At 41.0% G+C, this 17,037-nt stretch overlaps 1 protein-coding gene across 3 annotated transcripts; it reads left to right on the top strand.

Annotated features, from left to right (window-relative positions):
* The first annotated feature begins 768 nt into the window (after positions 1-768).
* Positions 769-16,805, top strand: wls (Wnt ligand secretion mediator). 3 transcript variants are annotated; one of them, XM_020111164.2, is made up of 12 exons: positions 769-1,204; positions 4,828-5,100; positions 8,274-8,398; positions 8,680-8,841; positions 8,992-9,128; positions 12,145-12,313; positions 12,815-12,912; positions 13,066-13,129; positions 13,999-14,142; positions 14,282-14,365; positions 14,475-14,628; positions 15,816-16,805. In XM_020111164.2, exons 1-12 carry the CDS (start codon positions 769-771, stop codon positions 15,923-15,925), a joined length of 1,956 nt encoding a protein of 651 aa, XP_019966723.2. In that variant the 3' UTR covers positions 15,926-16,805. The 3 variants fall into 3 exon arrangements, with proteins under 3 accessions (XP_019966723.2, XP_019966716.1, XP_019966729.1); XM_020111157.2 differs by having other exon boundaries at positions 935-1,204; positions 14,475-14,643; XM_020111170.2 differs by having other exon boundaries at positions 936-1,204; positions 16,358-16,805.
* Positions 16,806-17,037: the final 232 nt, after the last annotated feature.

The raw sequence follows: 17,037 nt of genomic DNA, 5'->3' as shown, positions 1-17,037 counted from the left end.
ATACAATAAAAAAGATTGGATATAATAAGACCAGATTAAATAATATAAGATAAGAAACAACAAGCCAAGATACAATAAAATAAGAGCAGATAGAATAAGAAAAGATAAGATAAGATAAGTTAAGATGCCATAAGACAAGATACAATAAAATAAGATCAGATAGAATAAGACAAGATACAATGAAATAAGATCAGATAGAATAAGACAAGAAAAGATAAGATAAGTTAAGATGCAATAAGACAAGATACAATAAAATAAGATCAGATAGAATAAGACAAGATAAGATAAGTTAAGATACAATAAGAAAAGATACAATAAAATAAGATCAGATAGAATAAGACAAGAAAAGATAAGATAAGTTAAGATGCAATAAGACAAGATACAATGAAATAAGATCAGATAGAATGAGACAAGAATAGATAAGACAAGATAAGTTAAGATGAGATGAGATACAAATACATTCATCAGCCACATTCATACAACATGAAACTATAAATAAACTACACACACACACACACACACACACTTCTAATGAAAATGATATTGGGATAATTATTGCTATTGTTTTATTGCCCAGACCCATGCTGTTGTTTTTTTTTAATCACAAGACAAATCAAAGATGACTTTTTGTTCTAACAAACATTTTGTTGTGCAGGTGACACACACACACACACACATTAAAACACACACACACACATTAAACATCTATTCCCAGAGTGGCTGTTGAGGGACAATGTGTTGACAGGTATTGCACAACTAAAGCATGAGATGGGACCCGGACATCTTCCTTTAAATAGCCCTGTGAAGGTTGGACAGAGGAATTCAACCTGCATTACCAGGCTCCACGGAGCTGCTCCCCCCCGAGCCTGTCGCCTGTTCTGGGGGATAAAGCTCCGCTCTGCTCGGTCATGTGATCCCTGCTTTTTATTTTCTCCTCCTCCTCCTCCTCCTCCCTGGAAGTTGAAAGGCAGGAGCAGAGCGGTGAAGGGGCCCAGTTTGCCTTCCTGCTCCTCCGTTGATGCGGCGCTCTCGCCCCCCTTCTCCAACACATTATCGCTGTGTGATAGACGGTGTTTCACCGCCAGCCTCTGCTGCGCCATGGCGGGGGCCATTATCGAGAACATGAGCACCAAAAAGTTGGTGATAGTGGGAGTTATTCTGCTGCTGTTCCAGGCGTTTGCCTTCATGGTCGGCGGTTTAATTGGTGAGTTCTCTCCCCTTGACTTTCTAGGAGCACTTCTTTTAGCTAACGCGTCAGTTAGCGCGTCTTTCGTGGCTCTTTGAGTTTAGACGTCGAAAGTTTGAACTTGTTGTTTTTAAACCAGCGGAGATAAAACAGGGTTTTCTTCCCCTCCAGAAACAAAAGGCGGTAAGCGCTAACTTTTAACCGTGTTTTGAGCTTTTTCTCGGGAACAATGTCGGTGCTCTGAAACCGGAGCACCTCCGCTAAATCACTGCTCTGTATCAAGGTGTTCGCAGCCTGTCCGCATGCCTCCGCTTCCCTCGGCTGGAAATACCACAGGACACATTCTCCCTGTTCTTTATCAACAGCAGCATCTTCTGCTGTCTTCAGCTTCCACCGTCTGTAGTGGGATTCAAGGTGCTTTCTTTTGGGGGGGTGCACACAAATACCTTCACACTCCGAACTGTGAAACGTCAGATGTTTTGTTCTGGTTTTCTGACGTGTAGTAACATTTCGTTGTCTGCCTCACTCACCTGCTTCTTCACTTTTGGTCCAGGAACCATCTTTAATGGTTTCCGTATGTACTCAAACATCTGCTTGTTTTCATTGTTGATTAATCTGGGGACTTTTTCCTCAAAGTGACCATCACAATTTCCCAGAGTCCACAGTGATGTCTTGAAGTTGTTGTTTTGTCCAAACCCCTGATATAAGCCTGTTATTTACTGATTTACACTTTATTGACTGTCATATAAGACAAGGAAAAGCAGCAACCAGCCAGTTTGAAGAAGTCAAAGCATGAAATGTATGCTTGCCCTTTTCTGCATGTTTTTTGCACTTCTTGTTCCCACTTCTATCCCCCAACTTTCCCATTCCACCTCCTCCTCCCATGTTTAATGTCTGTCTGCTGTGTGGGGCCCCCAGGCAGCATCTCTACCTTCCCTTCTCTCCTTCCTCTCCCCCCCTGCGTGTCTCCCGTTTTCCCAAATCCCTTTAGCCTCGCAGGCAGCACATTCATGTCCTCTGTGTTCCCTCCTCTTCCCCCTCTTTCCCCTGGTTTTTTCAGTTGCATTGAGACAGACAGTGGTACACGCACACACACAAACTTACGTTCACACACATGCACAGATGTCAAAGTTGCATTTTGCCTGGAGGACTTTATTGAAGTTGCTGTCAAGTTTCTTCAAATCCACCCACACACACACACACTCACACACAGAGAGAAGTTGAGTCCATGCGAAAGATGGCCATCTTTATTATGGGCTGGATCTGGAAACCATTCACAGACACTGAACATCAGCGTCTCCTCGTGTCTCTGCAGTCCCTCTTGCTCACTAACTCACTCCATGGCTGGCGTTAAATTAGCATGTTCGGTTCGTTCCTCGCTGAGATGGTTTTAATGAAGCCAGATTCCTTTGTGTTTGCTCGGTGGCCGGGGGCGGCAGGGGTAATTGAGTAGAAAGAGGTTTCTCTCCCCTTGTTTCCCGACAAACCCGGGAACACGGCATGGGGTCAGCGGGCTGAGGGGACGGCCATTATTCTGGACACGCTGCAATGGATACTGAAGGAGCCGGTTTGCAGCTGGACTCACAGGGTCACTAGATTATTGAACATCAACAGGTTCCAGATAACTGGATTTAATTCAGTTGGGTGTATCTTGTTTGTCATGGTATATTTTAGTTTTACACAACTGACACTTGAAGGTTTCATGGAGACAACGCTTGTTAGGTTTTATGACTGTGTAAACTATAGGTGGGTTCCACTCTTTACTAGTGAACAGATATGATATAATGGACAGATAAGTAACCAGGTTATTGTGTGCAGGTTCAAACTAGTGTGATACCTTTTTAGTGTTGATTTCTTTTACAGTTTTCTTGCCATTATGGGCAGCATACCTTTGGAAAACTAGGAAATCTCCTAGCTGAAAGTATTACTCCTCACCACCACGGCTTGCTAGAGGCAGCTTTGACAGTGATTAGAGCTTTGAGTCTACTTAGATATGTCACAATCTTTTTTCATGGGCTGAGTCTGAAAATTTCTTGGCTTTCATGCTCAGGCTCATGAGTCACTTCTTCTCATTAGCACCCTGCATAGAAAGGGTATTGGTATTTATCCCATTCTTTCTTTTTCAGACACATTTTTGACTGCACCTTTAGCTTCAGGCTGTTTTGCAGTTTTTAGTGGAATTTGAGGCTTTTTGATGGATAAATCTGGTGACTAATGGATGGATTTGTTTGAATGGACTTGATTGATTCTTATAAATTTGAAAAACTGAATGTGACCACTACGGTTTGCACGAGTCAAAAGTGATGTCTTAAAGGTTTTTGTTTAGTCCAATCAACTGTCCCCAAGCCAGCAGAATAGTATTCACTTCATACTTAGTTTTCTGTCATATACAAAGAAAGGCTGCAACTTGTATCATCAAATGTTTGTTGTCACTCTCTTTAACATTGTGAGATAGAGCGTTTTTGCCTATTTCCCTGGGAATAATAACAGTTTTTGATGAAATAATCTGGCATATTTAGGGAACTGATATCTATGAATCTGTGCAATTTAGTATGGCTTGATTGTATTTAAGGGGACTGTTAGACCTTTGTGAAGGTATGCAACATGCTTCATATATGAAAGGCAAACTCCAGAAAATGTCCAGACAATCTGATCCGGGCATCGGACCCCATCAGTCTCTTCCTGCTGGGGTCCGAGCTCATTCGGGCATTTTCTGGAGTTTGCCCTTCATATATGAAGTCCATTTATGTCTGAAAATGGACATGTGGTTTGTGGGATGCGGCACATAAAACATTGATTTAATATCCAGGCATGTTTTAGCCACCATTAAAATAATATGCAGCAAGAAATGCAGGTGGAAAAAAATGTTTTAATTATCAGCTGAACTTGGCATCTCCAACTGACTGCAGTGATTGTGTTTCACCACACAATGCAAAAAAACCTCATGTGTCCTGAACACTGGAGGCGGTGTAAGTTTTATTCAGTGGTTTTACTGTTAAAGACTTGATCTCAAGTTGTCAATGTCTGATGTAATCGATATCAGAAATGAAGGGGGGGAAAAGTAAAAAAAAAACAAAACTTGTTCTTCTTTTTGCTTTGAGGCTGCACCTCGACTCTCACATCACATCTCTATGATGTTGTTCACGTCTGGCCTCCAGCTGTAACAATGGGCAACCAAAGTTTTTTGTGTTCTCATGATAATGATAGATCTTTTCCCAAGCACTCATGAGATCCTGTGGGTAGAGACTACAAACACCAGTCTTGTCAAGCTCATGAATCTCAATGAGTAACAGTGTAATTGGTGCCTGAGCTCTTTCAGGAATTTCCCTCCTCATCACTTCAGTGAGAGAGAGTCTGGCTAGCATGCATTTTCTAAACAGTGTTAAAAGTAATTTCCAAAGTGTTTGGACTGGATTTGGCTGGAACCCAACCTGTTGACTGTTCCTAATGGTTGCTAAGATATTTATATTGTCCATGCACAGTTTAATCCACAGTGCTCTAGTGATTTTTATTCCAACTTTTTGCGTGATTGATTAGTTTGAGGGGAACTTTAGCTTGGCAGGACCTCAAAACACTTTGCTGCAGTATTTCAACATGACACCCAGCCTAACTTGTCTCCTTCTTTGTATTTGTCTCAACAGCTCCCAGCCCCACCACAGCGGCCCACTACTTAGCCAGCAAGTGCATTGACACAGTCAAGCACCGCCAGGAATCAAAATGGTTCATGCCTTGGGGTCCTGACCAGTGTGCTAAGATCCGGAGCTTTGATGAGGCCATGGCCAAAAAGATTGAAGCTAACAACATTGTATTTGCTGTCCACATTCCTCTGCCTCACAAGGAGATGAGCCCCTGGTTCCAGTTCATGCTGGTCATCCTGCAGTTTGACATTGCTTTCAAGCTGCACAACCAAATAGGTGAGAACCAATGCTTACATATGAGTAACACAACATGGCTCATGTTTCTCCTCCGGGACGTGGTTGTGGAGATGTAGGAGAGAGAAGAAAGGCTATGCTAATGTGCACATGTATTTACTTAGACTTAGAGGGGGGTTTGGTGTTTTAGCACCGAAATAGTTTGTGATAATCTACAAAGAAAGATTACCTGGTTAAATGAAGTTTTGAGCATGTATTTTAGAATTCCCTATACATACAAACGCACTGATATGTTTTTTCAGTGCTGAGATTTTTTTCCAGTTGTGTCAATAATGTGTTGCTCGATTATTTCGTAGGTCCAGCATCTGAGGGCAAATATTTGCAGTGGCTTAATGAGACCAAGCTTGTCTCTGAAATATTCACAGCCATTGTCACCTCTAATCTCTCACATCATAAATTCAAGTGCACATTACAACTTTAGCATGTTTGTTATATTACCTTCCCTACACAGTGTCCTGGTAGGATGCTGTCTTGTGACTGAATTTCAGTTTATTGTAGCAAACACTTCCCAGGAATGTGTATTTGTCACAAGATTGGATTTCTGTGGCACATAAAGGCAGCAAACAATGATGGATGTCCTGCTGTTTGTTCTCTGTAGCCCCATAAACCCTTGGGGGGGGTTGTAGATGGGCTTGTCAGAGACCCTTTATACAGGTATAATGGGGGAGGAGAGAGGTAATCTGGACCTGTTTTATAGCTGGCTGACTCTAAGCAATGCACTGTCCTATTAAGCCTAGTTTATACCTGCCATTCCCATCCTTGCGTGTGCTTGTGTACACCAGAATTTACATAATTTTCTCTCCTGTGTGGTGTCATTTCAGCTTGTCACTCCCCTCCCGGTGTCCAATGTTTAAATAGTCATATTTGCCATGTTGTTGAACAGTGTATAGACCAACCTACAGCATCTCAGGGTGTTGAACTGCCTGAGTGAGAGGAAAGGGTGGATGAGGAAGGAGATAACTGGTATCTTGTAGAAAAGGGTTTAGTATCCTGGCAGAGTCCTGAATGAGAGGATTAGAGAGGATGATGAGAATGCCTAATAAGTGACTGGATCACCAGGAAAGCCTGGGAGAGAAGTCTTGAGTCTTCGATCTAAAGCTTATAATGTATAGATAGGTATGATGTCAACTTGAGCTTCAGAGCTTTATAGTCATGTCCGCACTGACAAACAGTCGTGTCAGCATCGTTGGCTTGTTCACATTCTTGGCCTCAGTAAAAATATGTTCAGGGACTGTAGTTTATTGTCTGCCTGGCTGACAGACAGTCAGCTATTCAACCTTCTGCCAGGTGCAGCAAACTCATTTTGATCTGTGTGAGCTACAAGAGGTGCTGTGAGAACAAGCTGTAGAAGGACCACTATAAACAGCAAGTAGTAGACACCACTGCTGTGCAAGTGGGAGTCTCGCTTAAACTCCACAACAAGGCTAGAAGAAGACAGGGCAATAGGATACTTAAGTTGGATTTTAAGCATATCAAATATTAAAGTAAAAGATAAAGTGCACAACTTAGTGTCTGCATCAGGGAACACATGGCAGGTAAAATGATTAGCATTTTTTTGGTCTGGCTTCTGATCATTTAAAAGCAAATGCAAAATGAAAATCACAAGAATTAGTATCCTAATTTAAAGCTTTTAAAGACCCCAAAAATATCCTCTTGTTCAGTGCAATGTACAAATCATTCCCATAATTTTCCTATTTTGTCTGGTAATTTCCATTTATATTCTAGTACTTAGAATGAATATTAAAAGTTTTTTGATTTCTTAACCTGAGATGCAGTATTCAGATTCAGCAAAATCCAAATCAAACTCAGACCTCAGAAACATTGCAGCCAGGTCTTTCACAATAATAAAATGTTATCAGGGTATCTGTCTCCATACTGGCCAGGACACCTCAGTGCCAGAGGAAGGTGGGATCTGTTCTGCAGCTGTATGAAAAATACAAGGCTGTCTCTTCCTTGGCTACCTTATCTGTGTTGCAATGTTCATACAAAAGAGCTTTGCCTTTATTAACCACTCCACCACCCGCTCCACTCCACGTCGGCACCAAGCACCCATTGGCTGAAGTCCAGCAATAACACAGCTGTTGAGGAGGCTTAGTTTCTGTGGCGATGGCCGCTGGACTGAAGTGGAATGTTTGCATGAAGTAAGCTGACATTCGAGGGCGTCTGGCTCAACCAATGGCAGAGGGAACAGCATTACAGAGACACTCGGCTGCCAGTTTTCATCTGGCTCCCTCTCCCCCTGCCTCTCCTCTCTTTTTTTTTTTTCTTTCTTACAGCACAGGCCACTGGGTTTCTTTCTCTTCATTCCAGCTTGTTTCATACAAGAGGCTCTCTGGAGGGCTGTAGGAGAGAACACTTGGCTTTGTAATGTGATCTAAAGATGCAGTTTTAATAGCTTTGCTTTGGATGTTTTTGTTGGAGGCCAGTGCAAGGTGTTGTTGAAGTCTATGTCAAGTAGGAAGTAACCTAGATTTGGGCCACCATGGAGAGCAGACTGAATCACAGACTATGTGAACATGCAGGGAATAAGCCTATTAATCTGACTCATTCCAGGGGTCTGTACCACATATTAACTCTCCAATAATTTGACCTTGTATAAACACGTTTGTTTGAGAAAAAACTAGCCAATGTCAGTACCACTGAAAATCCAGATTTCTGAATGAACCTAAAAACAGACGAAACTTTGAGCAGCAGCCATGCAACTATGACTTATTTAAACCAAATAAATGTCATCCTCATCTGCTTTACATTGTTCCTCTCTGGAGGACATTAACATGTGAAACATTTGCACGTTACCTGAAAATGAACTGGACACATTTGCACTGAATGTCTCCATGTGAGTGCTAGCATTTATCTTAGCTGGTCTCAGAGTGAAAAGGCCATGGCTACCTGTCGTCAGGACTTCCTTTTATCCTGTCACAGGGATAATAACAAGCAGCAGGGTTGGGCCTATATGTGTAACACATCAAAATACACACGGATCGGAATGTTATTCAAAGCATTTTTCCATCTTATATCTTAAACAACACAGTATGCACTTTGAATGAATTATGAATATATTTATTGACATACGTTAAACTCCTTAAACAAACTATCTATCGACCAATTGTAGAATTGATCTGAAAGTAAATCGACCTATTAACTCTTGTTTCCAGAGGATGGGGCTTTGGTCACCATCGACGTGGGTGTGGCCTACAGAGACGACACAGTCAGTGAGTGGACAGAGATGGCTCACTCATTTGAACAGAGGAAACTTAGCTGCAACTTTAGCACTATCAAGGTGAGGAAATGACTTTTTCACCTTTATGTTTAGGTAAACTAACACGATTATTCTATTACGTTGGGATATGTTTAGTCACTATTAATATTCCTTAATATTGTCTGACGGTTTCCTCTGGGTGGAGATGCCTGCTGCTGTAGCAATGAAAATTATTTTGATTACATTTTTTGCAGCTTCAGCACATTTTATTAAATCATGGGAGCTGTGGTTTTCAAATTATTAAAGGCATTTGAAGCATACGCTGTGTTGCTGAACCAGATGTTTTGCTGTGTATTTTCCAGAACTTTGAGAATGAGGGACGCTACTATGAGTGTGACCTGCTGCCCTTCATGGAGGTGGGTAGTGTGGCCCATAAGTACTATCTTCTCAACATCCGCCTGCCTGTCAACGAGCGAAAGAAGGTCAACGTGGGGATCGGAGAAATCAAAGACATTCGTCTTGTTGTAAGTTTTCATTTTGCCTCTATATTGTTAATCCACACTATTCAGGATCAGATTCAGCTGTGACAAATTAAGCCCTTGACCTATGTGGTGTTGGCGTTTAAAAACAAGATTACCTAACACTTACCTTGTTTGCCCCCCCCCCCCCTCAAGAGCATCCACCAGAATGGAGGCTTCACAAAAGTTTGGTTTGCCATGAAGACGGTCCTCACACCCAGCATCCTCATAATCATGATCTGGTACTGGAGACGCATCACCCTCATGAGCAGACCTCCTGTGCTGCTGGAGAAGTAAGGCTGTTTCCTCATCATTAGCATCTCACTGGTGTTTTGTCTACACATCTGCATTGAAATAACCATATTTCTTATTCTTAAATGATGACATTTTGGGCACCATACTTCATTTTATGGACCAGAAATGACCAAAGTAAACTTTAATTTTCCTTTTTGAGTTCAGTGGTAATTGAAGTCAAATTATGTTATTTTGATGAAGCACAACCAGCAGAGAGAAATCATTTTATTTTAAGCCTTGGTATCTGCTTCAGTGCATCTGCTGGGTGAAGGAATATATTAACAATGGATGAAATGTGCAAGTAGGTCAAGATAACTCTAAGGTCAATGAGATCAGAGGTTGGTGTTCATCAAGCCTCTTTGGAGGAATGTTATTTAAGACTATCAGTGGTGCACAGATAAATATTTGTCGAAAATATACAATGGGACACTTGGTTCATGTTTTGTTGGAAAATTAGCAGAAAAAGAGCCACTGCCTGCCAGATTCCTTTCAGGGAAAAAGACATTCTTTATCACTGTATTCATATTTAGAATCAGATTGTCAACATCAGGTATTTGTGATAATTCCCAAACAAAAATGTTGACATTTAATGACGTTTAAAGCATGAAATACAGGTAGTACTGCCTAATGCAGATAGCTTGAATGCTATGTGGTGGAAAGTTGAAGCGATGCTCAGAGCCCAGTATTTGTCTAACCCCCTGCCGTGCTGGGAAGACAGATCAGTAAGAAGCAGCATTCTGCGCCACAGGAAGTGCCTGGCGAAGCGTGAAACACGTTACAAAATCTGCAAGCTAGCACTCAACTGACACATGCTGCACAAACACATTCAGTTCTTTACACTCCAGCTAGCAAGACACCCCATACACATACCACATGCACAGCCAGCCAGTGTCGCTCTGCTTCACTCTATCTTTTTCAGCTCTAGGCTCTTATTCCCCAATGACCAGCTCTAGGCTCTTAGTGTGACTGGTACCCTATTTGTGGACAGCGGATGATTTTTTCATGTTGTAAAAGCTTTACCAAAATCTCCTGTCATGCATGTCCACAGAGGTGTCAGGGTGATAAACTCTTAGGACGGATGTGAGTGGGAAAATGATATATATATAAAATCATGATGATATATTTCATAGGGAGAGTTAGTACAAGTGGTGAGGATGGAAAAAATGTATGGACATTTAAATGTCCTGGTGCTGCAGATGATTGGTAGGTAAGGTAGTGTTTTTTTTCTTGTGTGAAAGATTTTATTCCCATTATGAAATGCTTGTGGGACAAATATAGTGTATGTATTGTAGCCTATATACTGATGCTTTGTATTCATTTTGTTAGTTTTTATCTTCTATATCACGACAAATAAAATCATGCATCATATTTCTGCCACATCCTTTAACATTACTCTACCTTGTTAGTCCACTTTGGCTTCTAAAATCCCCAGTTTCTTTTCCATATGTACCTCTGCATATAAAGGCTTAAACCGCAACTTGTATTTACAACAGTAAATTACGCCTCCCATGTGTAGCAGAGAGCAGTTCTTCCATTGTGTTGCTTTAATCCTTCATCCTCATTCTCTAACACGAGACACTTTTCTGAATATTGTGAAAGTGAGCAATGTTCTGTGTTCAGCAAAAGCAGAGCCAATGTGATTTGTCATTGCAGAAGAAGCACACGTGGGATTAATGACATTAATTATGGCTCTGTTTAGTTTTGTGTGCCTGTGAGTTAGAATACACAACACCTGGGCCCAGGAAGTGTCTCACTCAACTGGAATTCAGACTGAATCAATGTTATTAGTCCCTCCCCCCGTGCATTTCCTGATGACACATGCCAAATGTCCATTGAAAAAATTCCATTTACCACATTAATTTAGGAGATTTTCATATGGAGCCTTTTGTCTTTTATTTTCACGAACGTACATTGACACAGAGAGATCCCAGTCTCAGTTCTGTCTGTGTTGGTAGAGATCAGGAAACATTCCCCACATTCCACTGAAATGTGGTTTCACTCTGTTCACCCGCAGCCTTTGCCTAAACCATTTTGTACCCTCATGATTAAAAGGTCACCTTTACCTGCAGCATTTTTCTCTCTTGTTTTCTTTTCTCTCTCTCGCACGAACACACACACACACACACACACACACACAGCAGCCCTGTTTTGCCCTCTCATCTGACTATTTATGATCATCCCTTCATCTTCTGGTGGCATGCAGGAACCTGCTGCAGACTCTTTGAAGATTAGCTTTATTCTGTCTCTCTGCAGGCTGATTGTTCTTAATTCATTCACCCCTTATTTCTCTTCAAATGTCTGGATTTCAAGGTTGAGGGAGGGTTTGTGTAATAATGACGCTACTTAGGAAGGTAGTGAATTGTGCAGAGTTGGTTTAGTCAGTGGGGACACGCCGTGCTTGTACCTGAATGCATAATTTAATCAATAACGTCCCGAGATCTAATGAGCCTTTTCCAGCCAATGTTGACGTAAGCTTGCTGTAAAACATTGATTGTGTCTGTGCAAAAGCTTTAGTAGAAATTCTTGTGTAACGTTGTCAGTTAAAGTGGTCCTAACATTGACTGTATTTAAAGATTGGTGACATAACTGCTCCCCAAAATGGAAGCCATAGTGTCTTCATTGCCACTTGGTGAATTACTGATGTACATCAGTGTGACTCTGGCTCTTACTGCGCTAGATTGCGGTGTTCGATCTGTGATATTATAGCTTAATTTCTGGATAGTGTCAGGAAGTGGAGGCGTGTTGTTCGTTTTTAGATAGTCTATGGGGGCTAATTTTCATCTGCCAACACTCTATTTCTTTTGTTACAAAAAAACTTTCCACTGTGGTTGTAACTTGTTTAGTCTCGTCCAATAAACATGGATAATTATGTATGTAAACATGTATATTTAAATACCTGCAGAGGGTGGAAATTTATGGTGCCACAGATGCATCAGAAAATTGTATATCCTTTCTTCAGTTGTTGGTTATGCTGTTAAAAGATTATAGCTCTGAGACTGTTTTCGATCCTTTTAGGGTAATCTTGGCGATGGGCATCTCAATGACGTTCATTAACATCCCAGTGGAGTGGTTTTCTATTGGCTTCAACTGGACATGGATGCTGCTCTTTGGAGACATTAGACAGGGTATCTTCTACTCCATGTTGCTCTCCTTCTGGATCATCTTCTGTGGGGAGCACCTGATGGTACAGTACCTGGCACCTTTCAAATATTTTTAAATGCTTGATGTTTTTCTGACTGACCTGCACGCTTGCTTTCCACCTGCAATCTCCCTTGCAGCCAATTAGTGCTTAAGGTATTCGAGTTTTAACTATTGCGGGACTTGTAAATGGGACTGAAATAAGGTAGATCGAGCATTTTTCAGATGTAACCAAGACTGTACCGTAAAAATTATTTCCCTCCCCCTTTTTTAGTTCTTTGAAATTGATTTGAGTGGATGGAAAAAGATCATTTGAGAAAAACAAAGGAGAGAACCACTTGCAGGAAACTTAAACACGCAAATATGACACTGTGACGGATTTATCAGTTAGCCAATAAAAAATTGGTTGGTATTAGCTATAGGACTATCTGCATTTAAGTATACAATTTATAGCTTTACTGATATACAGTACATTTTTATATTTTGCAGTAGGTTATATTTCCTTGTATATTTTAATATTTAGGACAGTTTTGTCTTTTTCTCTTAGGACCAAACAGAGAGGAACCGTTTCTCAGTTTACTGGAAGCAGGTCGGACCCATCGTCTTTGGCTCCATCTGCCTTTTCATCTTTGACATGTGTGAGAGGTGAGACCAAGATTTTTCTCCTCGTACAACTGACTTTTTTTATATATGCAGTATATTTTAACAAAGACTCCTAAAATGAGACCTTGTCATTTATAATTGTTTTTTGCAACAAATGTCAATCTCAAACATAAATATGCTGTTTTGTTTTGTCAGAGGTGTCCAGCTGACCAACCCTTTCTACAGCATCTGGGCGTCTGATGTAGGAACCGAGCTGGCTGTATCCTTTTTAAAAAAAATATTTGACAACATTAACAAAAAAAGCTTTCATCAAATGTGAATTAATCAGATGTGTAAGAGGCTGATTTAAAAACCCTGTGAGAGTGTAAATGGCCAATTTAGCAGCCAGTACGCAAGTTTATGGTTCCTGTTGTTCAAACACCAAAAACAAAGCTTTTATTGTTTTTTTGTCGTCAAGCCTTAATGCTCTGGCTTCACTGCGGCACAAACTGCAAACTGATCTGCAGACTGATAGATGAGAAATAATTCAGTAATGCCATATGTGAAAGTATTGCCCAGGGTCTTGGGATGATCTGTTTGTGTATCTGTTTGCCTTGCTTGCCGCGCTGAGCGAAACTAGAGTCATCAGCACACAAACAACTGCCAAAACTACCTCTTTTCCCAGTCTTTGCTCCTCTTCCTCCTTTTTTCTCTCTGAAATTATCAAATCATCCTTGTATTTCTGACTCTGCTTTGACAAAGACATTTGGTACAGTGCTTATAACCAGGGTCATCAAAACATCAAAGTTTCTGCTCTGCCTCCTCCTGCAGTCAAGAGTGCCATGGTATTATAAATGAGACACAGATTTATATTATTCATGTTATTGATTAAACTTTATAAAAACAACTATAAAGCTAGTTTCTGTGAAACCTTTTATATCTGTTGTACTCTCTATTTATCAGCCCTGGGTTTACAATGTATACTGTCTGGAATATCACACTCTGGTGCACTAAGCCCTGCTCTCAAACTGAAAGACCACACACTTGCAATGTATGTAAATATACATATATTCTAAAAGAGGACAGTATGTTGCAACACTGTTGGCAGATTCATTTTAGTGTGTGTTTACTTAACTGCCGTTTTCTCAGATGGCATTTATAATCGTGGCAGGAATCTGTGCCTGCCTCTACTTCCTCTTCCTCTGCTTCATGGTTTTTCAAGTCTTCCGCAATATCAGCGGCAAGAGGTCGTCCCTGCCCGCCATGTCCAAGGCCAGACGCCTGCACTACGAGGTGTGTATTCATCTGTTCCTCGTGTTTGACCCCTATATTTTTAAATCATTGCTCAAACATAATTAAAGATAATGAAAATAGAAGGACGTTGCTCTGCTATATGTATTAGGTCTTTTAACTCTCCTTTATCGTTCTTTAGGGTCTGATTTTCAGGTTCAAGTTCCTCATGTTGGTCACTCTGTTCTGTGCTGCCATGACGGTCATCTTCTTCATCATCAGTCAGGTGAGTCTTGTTGATAAAGTGATGCAATTTGAAGTGTTGACCTCATCATTTAGTACCAGTTAGATAGGACATAATGGTTTTTAAAAGAGTTAATTTGTTTCTTATCCAGGTGAATGAGGGTCACTGGCACTGGGGAGAGCACACTGTGCAGGTGAACAGCGCCTTCTTCACTGGTATCTACGGCATGTGGAACCTGTACGTTTTCGCAATCATGTTCCTCTACGCACCGTCACACAAACACTATGGAGACGAGCAATCAAATGGTCAGTGCATCACTGGTAACTATATATTTCTTTGACCTGCCATTTCTGTTTTATAATAGGCCTGGGTGAAACATTACTTTTTCCTAATGAGGGGAAACGGCTATCGTTACTGTTAACATTTAGAAGCTTGACAAAAAAGTGAATATTATCTTGTCATTGTGTTGACTTAAGTCGTGAGATTGGTTGAATTTCAGTAATCTACTCGTTGCTCTCGCCCCTTATTCTGACGTCATCTGTCCTCTGCTTTAAAGCTGCCTCTTCATCTAAAGTTTGTTTTTGGTAGGAGGGGGGGGTGAATTGAGAAGGATTTCCATGGGAAAGAAGGGTCTCTTTGGCCTGAGAGGGTGATTCTAATGGACACCAGGCTTACGTCCAGACAGAAAGGAGGGGAAGAGGCAGGAGAGTGGGTGGGGCTGAGAGCAGGGGAGTAATGAAAACCATCCATCTCCTGACGTCAGTGACAAGGGGGAGAAAAACATAAGTTGAAGTTCCAGAGGCTTTCCTGGACGTATGTTAAGCAATCTCACAGGGAGGAGTGCCTTCCTCCAAGTTTCAGTCTCTCTGTGTTGATTTACTTCATCAGCTCTTGAGTTTCACTTCTGTTTCAAACAGGCTGTAAGTTAAGTTTATGAAATCCACACAAATGCGTCTTCACTGCATCCTGAGATCTAATCACTCAGACCACATCAGAGGTGGTCTCAGACTCATGTGGCCACATTCTTTTCGCTGTGTGAACACAAATGTGCCCTGGGCCACATAGGAAGGGCTGTCGACTCAGCTGAAGTCCTCTAACCCGCTACAGCAGCAGCAACAACACGGATTACCAAATATTAATATTTTTCTTAAATTGGCAAAATCTTTCCTCATAGCTGCAAACATTCACTCATTCAGTCCCTACTTTCTCTCCTCTATCTCTCACTTGCATCGACACACACAAACATTGTCATCAAACATGTCTATAAACTCAAATTAGGTGAAGAACAATATAATTTGGTGTTATAATATAACACAAATGACAGAAGTAAGATCTGATCACAAGTCACAGGAGACATATCAGGACGGATCTTAATATCAGATCTGAACATGGCCGTCCGTAGATGGAAACAGCAGGAATCCAAAAGTAAAGTTGATTAAAAGTTATATGTAATAAAATACATAATATTATTTATGATGTTGACGATGTGCAGGAGATGCTGGAGCAAACAGTGGAGAAGACATCCAGCTGACCACTACCGTCACCCATGTCGAAGGTCCCACTGAGATCTACAGGATGACTGGCAAATTGGCCAAGGAATAAACTTCCTACTGTTATAGAGACGTCCCTCTTTTACCTGCTGCTCCACTGATCCCCTCCCTTTATATGTGTATATTTAATCAAAGGGGCTTTTCTCTTTACATTGCCTGGCACTGAAACAGCAGATCCACCTTGCATGTACCCAGTGGTCCCACATCACCCGCCCCCCCCCTCCCTACACCAAACCCTCAGGTGTATGTCTATTAGGCAGCACCCTGTTCCCCTACTTCCTAATGTATCTCCGAAGGATGAATGTTCTCAACACTCCTATCAGCCCTTTTCATTCTTACATTTCATACTTTATGTTAACTATATTGTATTTGTTGATGTTGCACAATGCTTTTGACAGGTACTGAGAAGCTGTTTTATGAAGAGATTTGAGGGTAAAGAGTCAGAAACTGCATTTCACAGCAGCTGCGCTCCTCCTGTTTTCAGATGGTGTGGTTAAGCTTGAGTGGTATGTCAAGACCCAAGCGTCTGACCAAGACGGACAGCTTAAAGTCTGAGGATACCATACAGCCACTCACTTTGATTTTCTACCTTATTGCCTGTTGTATCGAAGCATTTATAGCCTATCACATATTCATACTCTTCCATAGAAAGTAGATCATGCGGTGTACTGCTATCAATCTTAGTCTTTCAATTGGTGGAGTGTTTTTTATCATTGGGGGAAAGGTACAGACCACATAGCTACTTAGGGACATGCATACTGTACGGTCATTATGTTACAATGTAGATATATATTTTTTATAAAGTGCTTGTTTTCAACTGCACTAATGTATGCATCAAGCTCTATCAATGTTTTGAAGTCGACTGTAGCCTTGGTTAGTTTTTATTTTGCTTTCTATGCTCATTTAAATAAAAGACATTTTACTTAAAATCATTTTGTGTTTTTTGTGTAGTGTTTATATACACATTCTTATCTTCAGTCTTATTCACCAGAAACTGAAAGACACATTTTAGTGTAATGTGTAATATTCAGTAACTGATTTACTCTAACTCATCCTACACTGATGATTGTATAAAGAATGTAAACAGTTGAACCTTGACAAGTTTTATTTAGTTTTTTGTGAACTGAGCTTTGAGGGATGCTGTACAGTTGCAGGGAGACTGCG

Source organism: Paralichthys olivaceus, chromosome 16 (genome assembly GCF_024713975.1).
Source record: "Paralichthys olivaceus isolate ysfri-2021 chromosome 16, ASM2471397v2, whole genome shotgun sequence".
Classification (NCBI taxonomy): Eukaryota; Metazoa; Chordata; class Actinopteri; order Pleuronectiformes; family Paralichthyidae; genus Paralichthys; species Paralichthys olivaceus.
The sequence above is the reverse complement of the archived record's forward strand: the minus strand, read 5'-3'. Positions and strand labels throughout refer to the sequence as shown.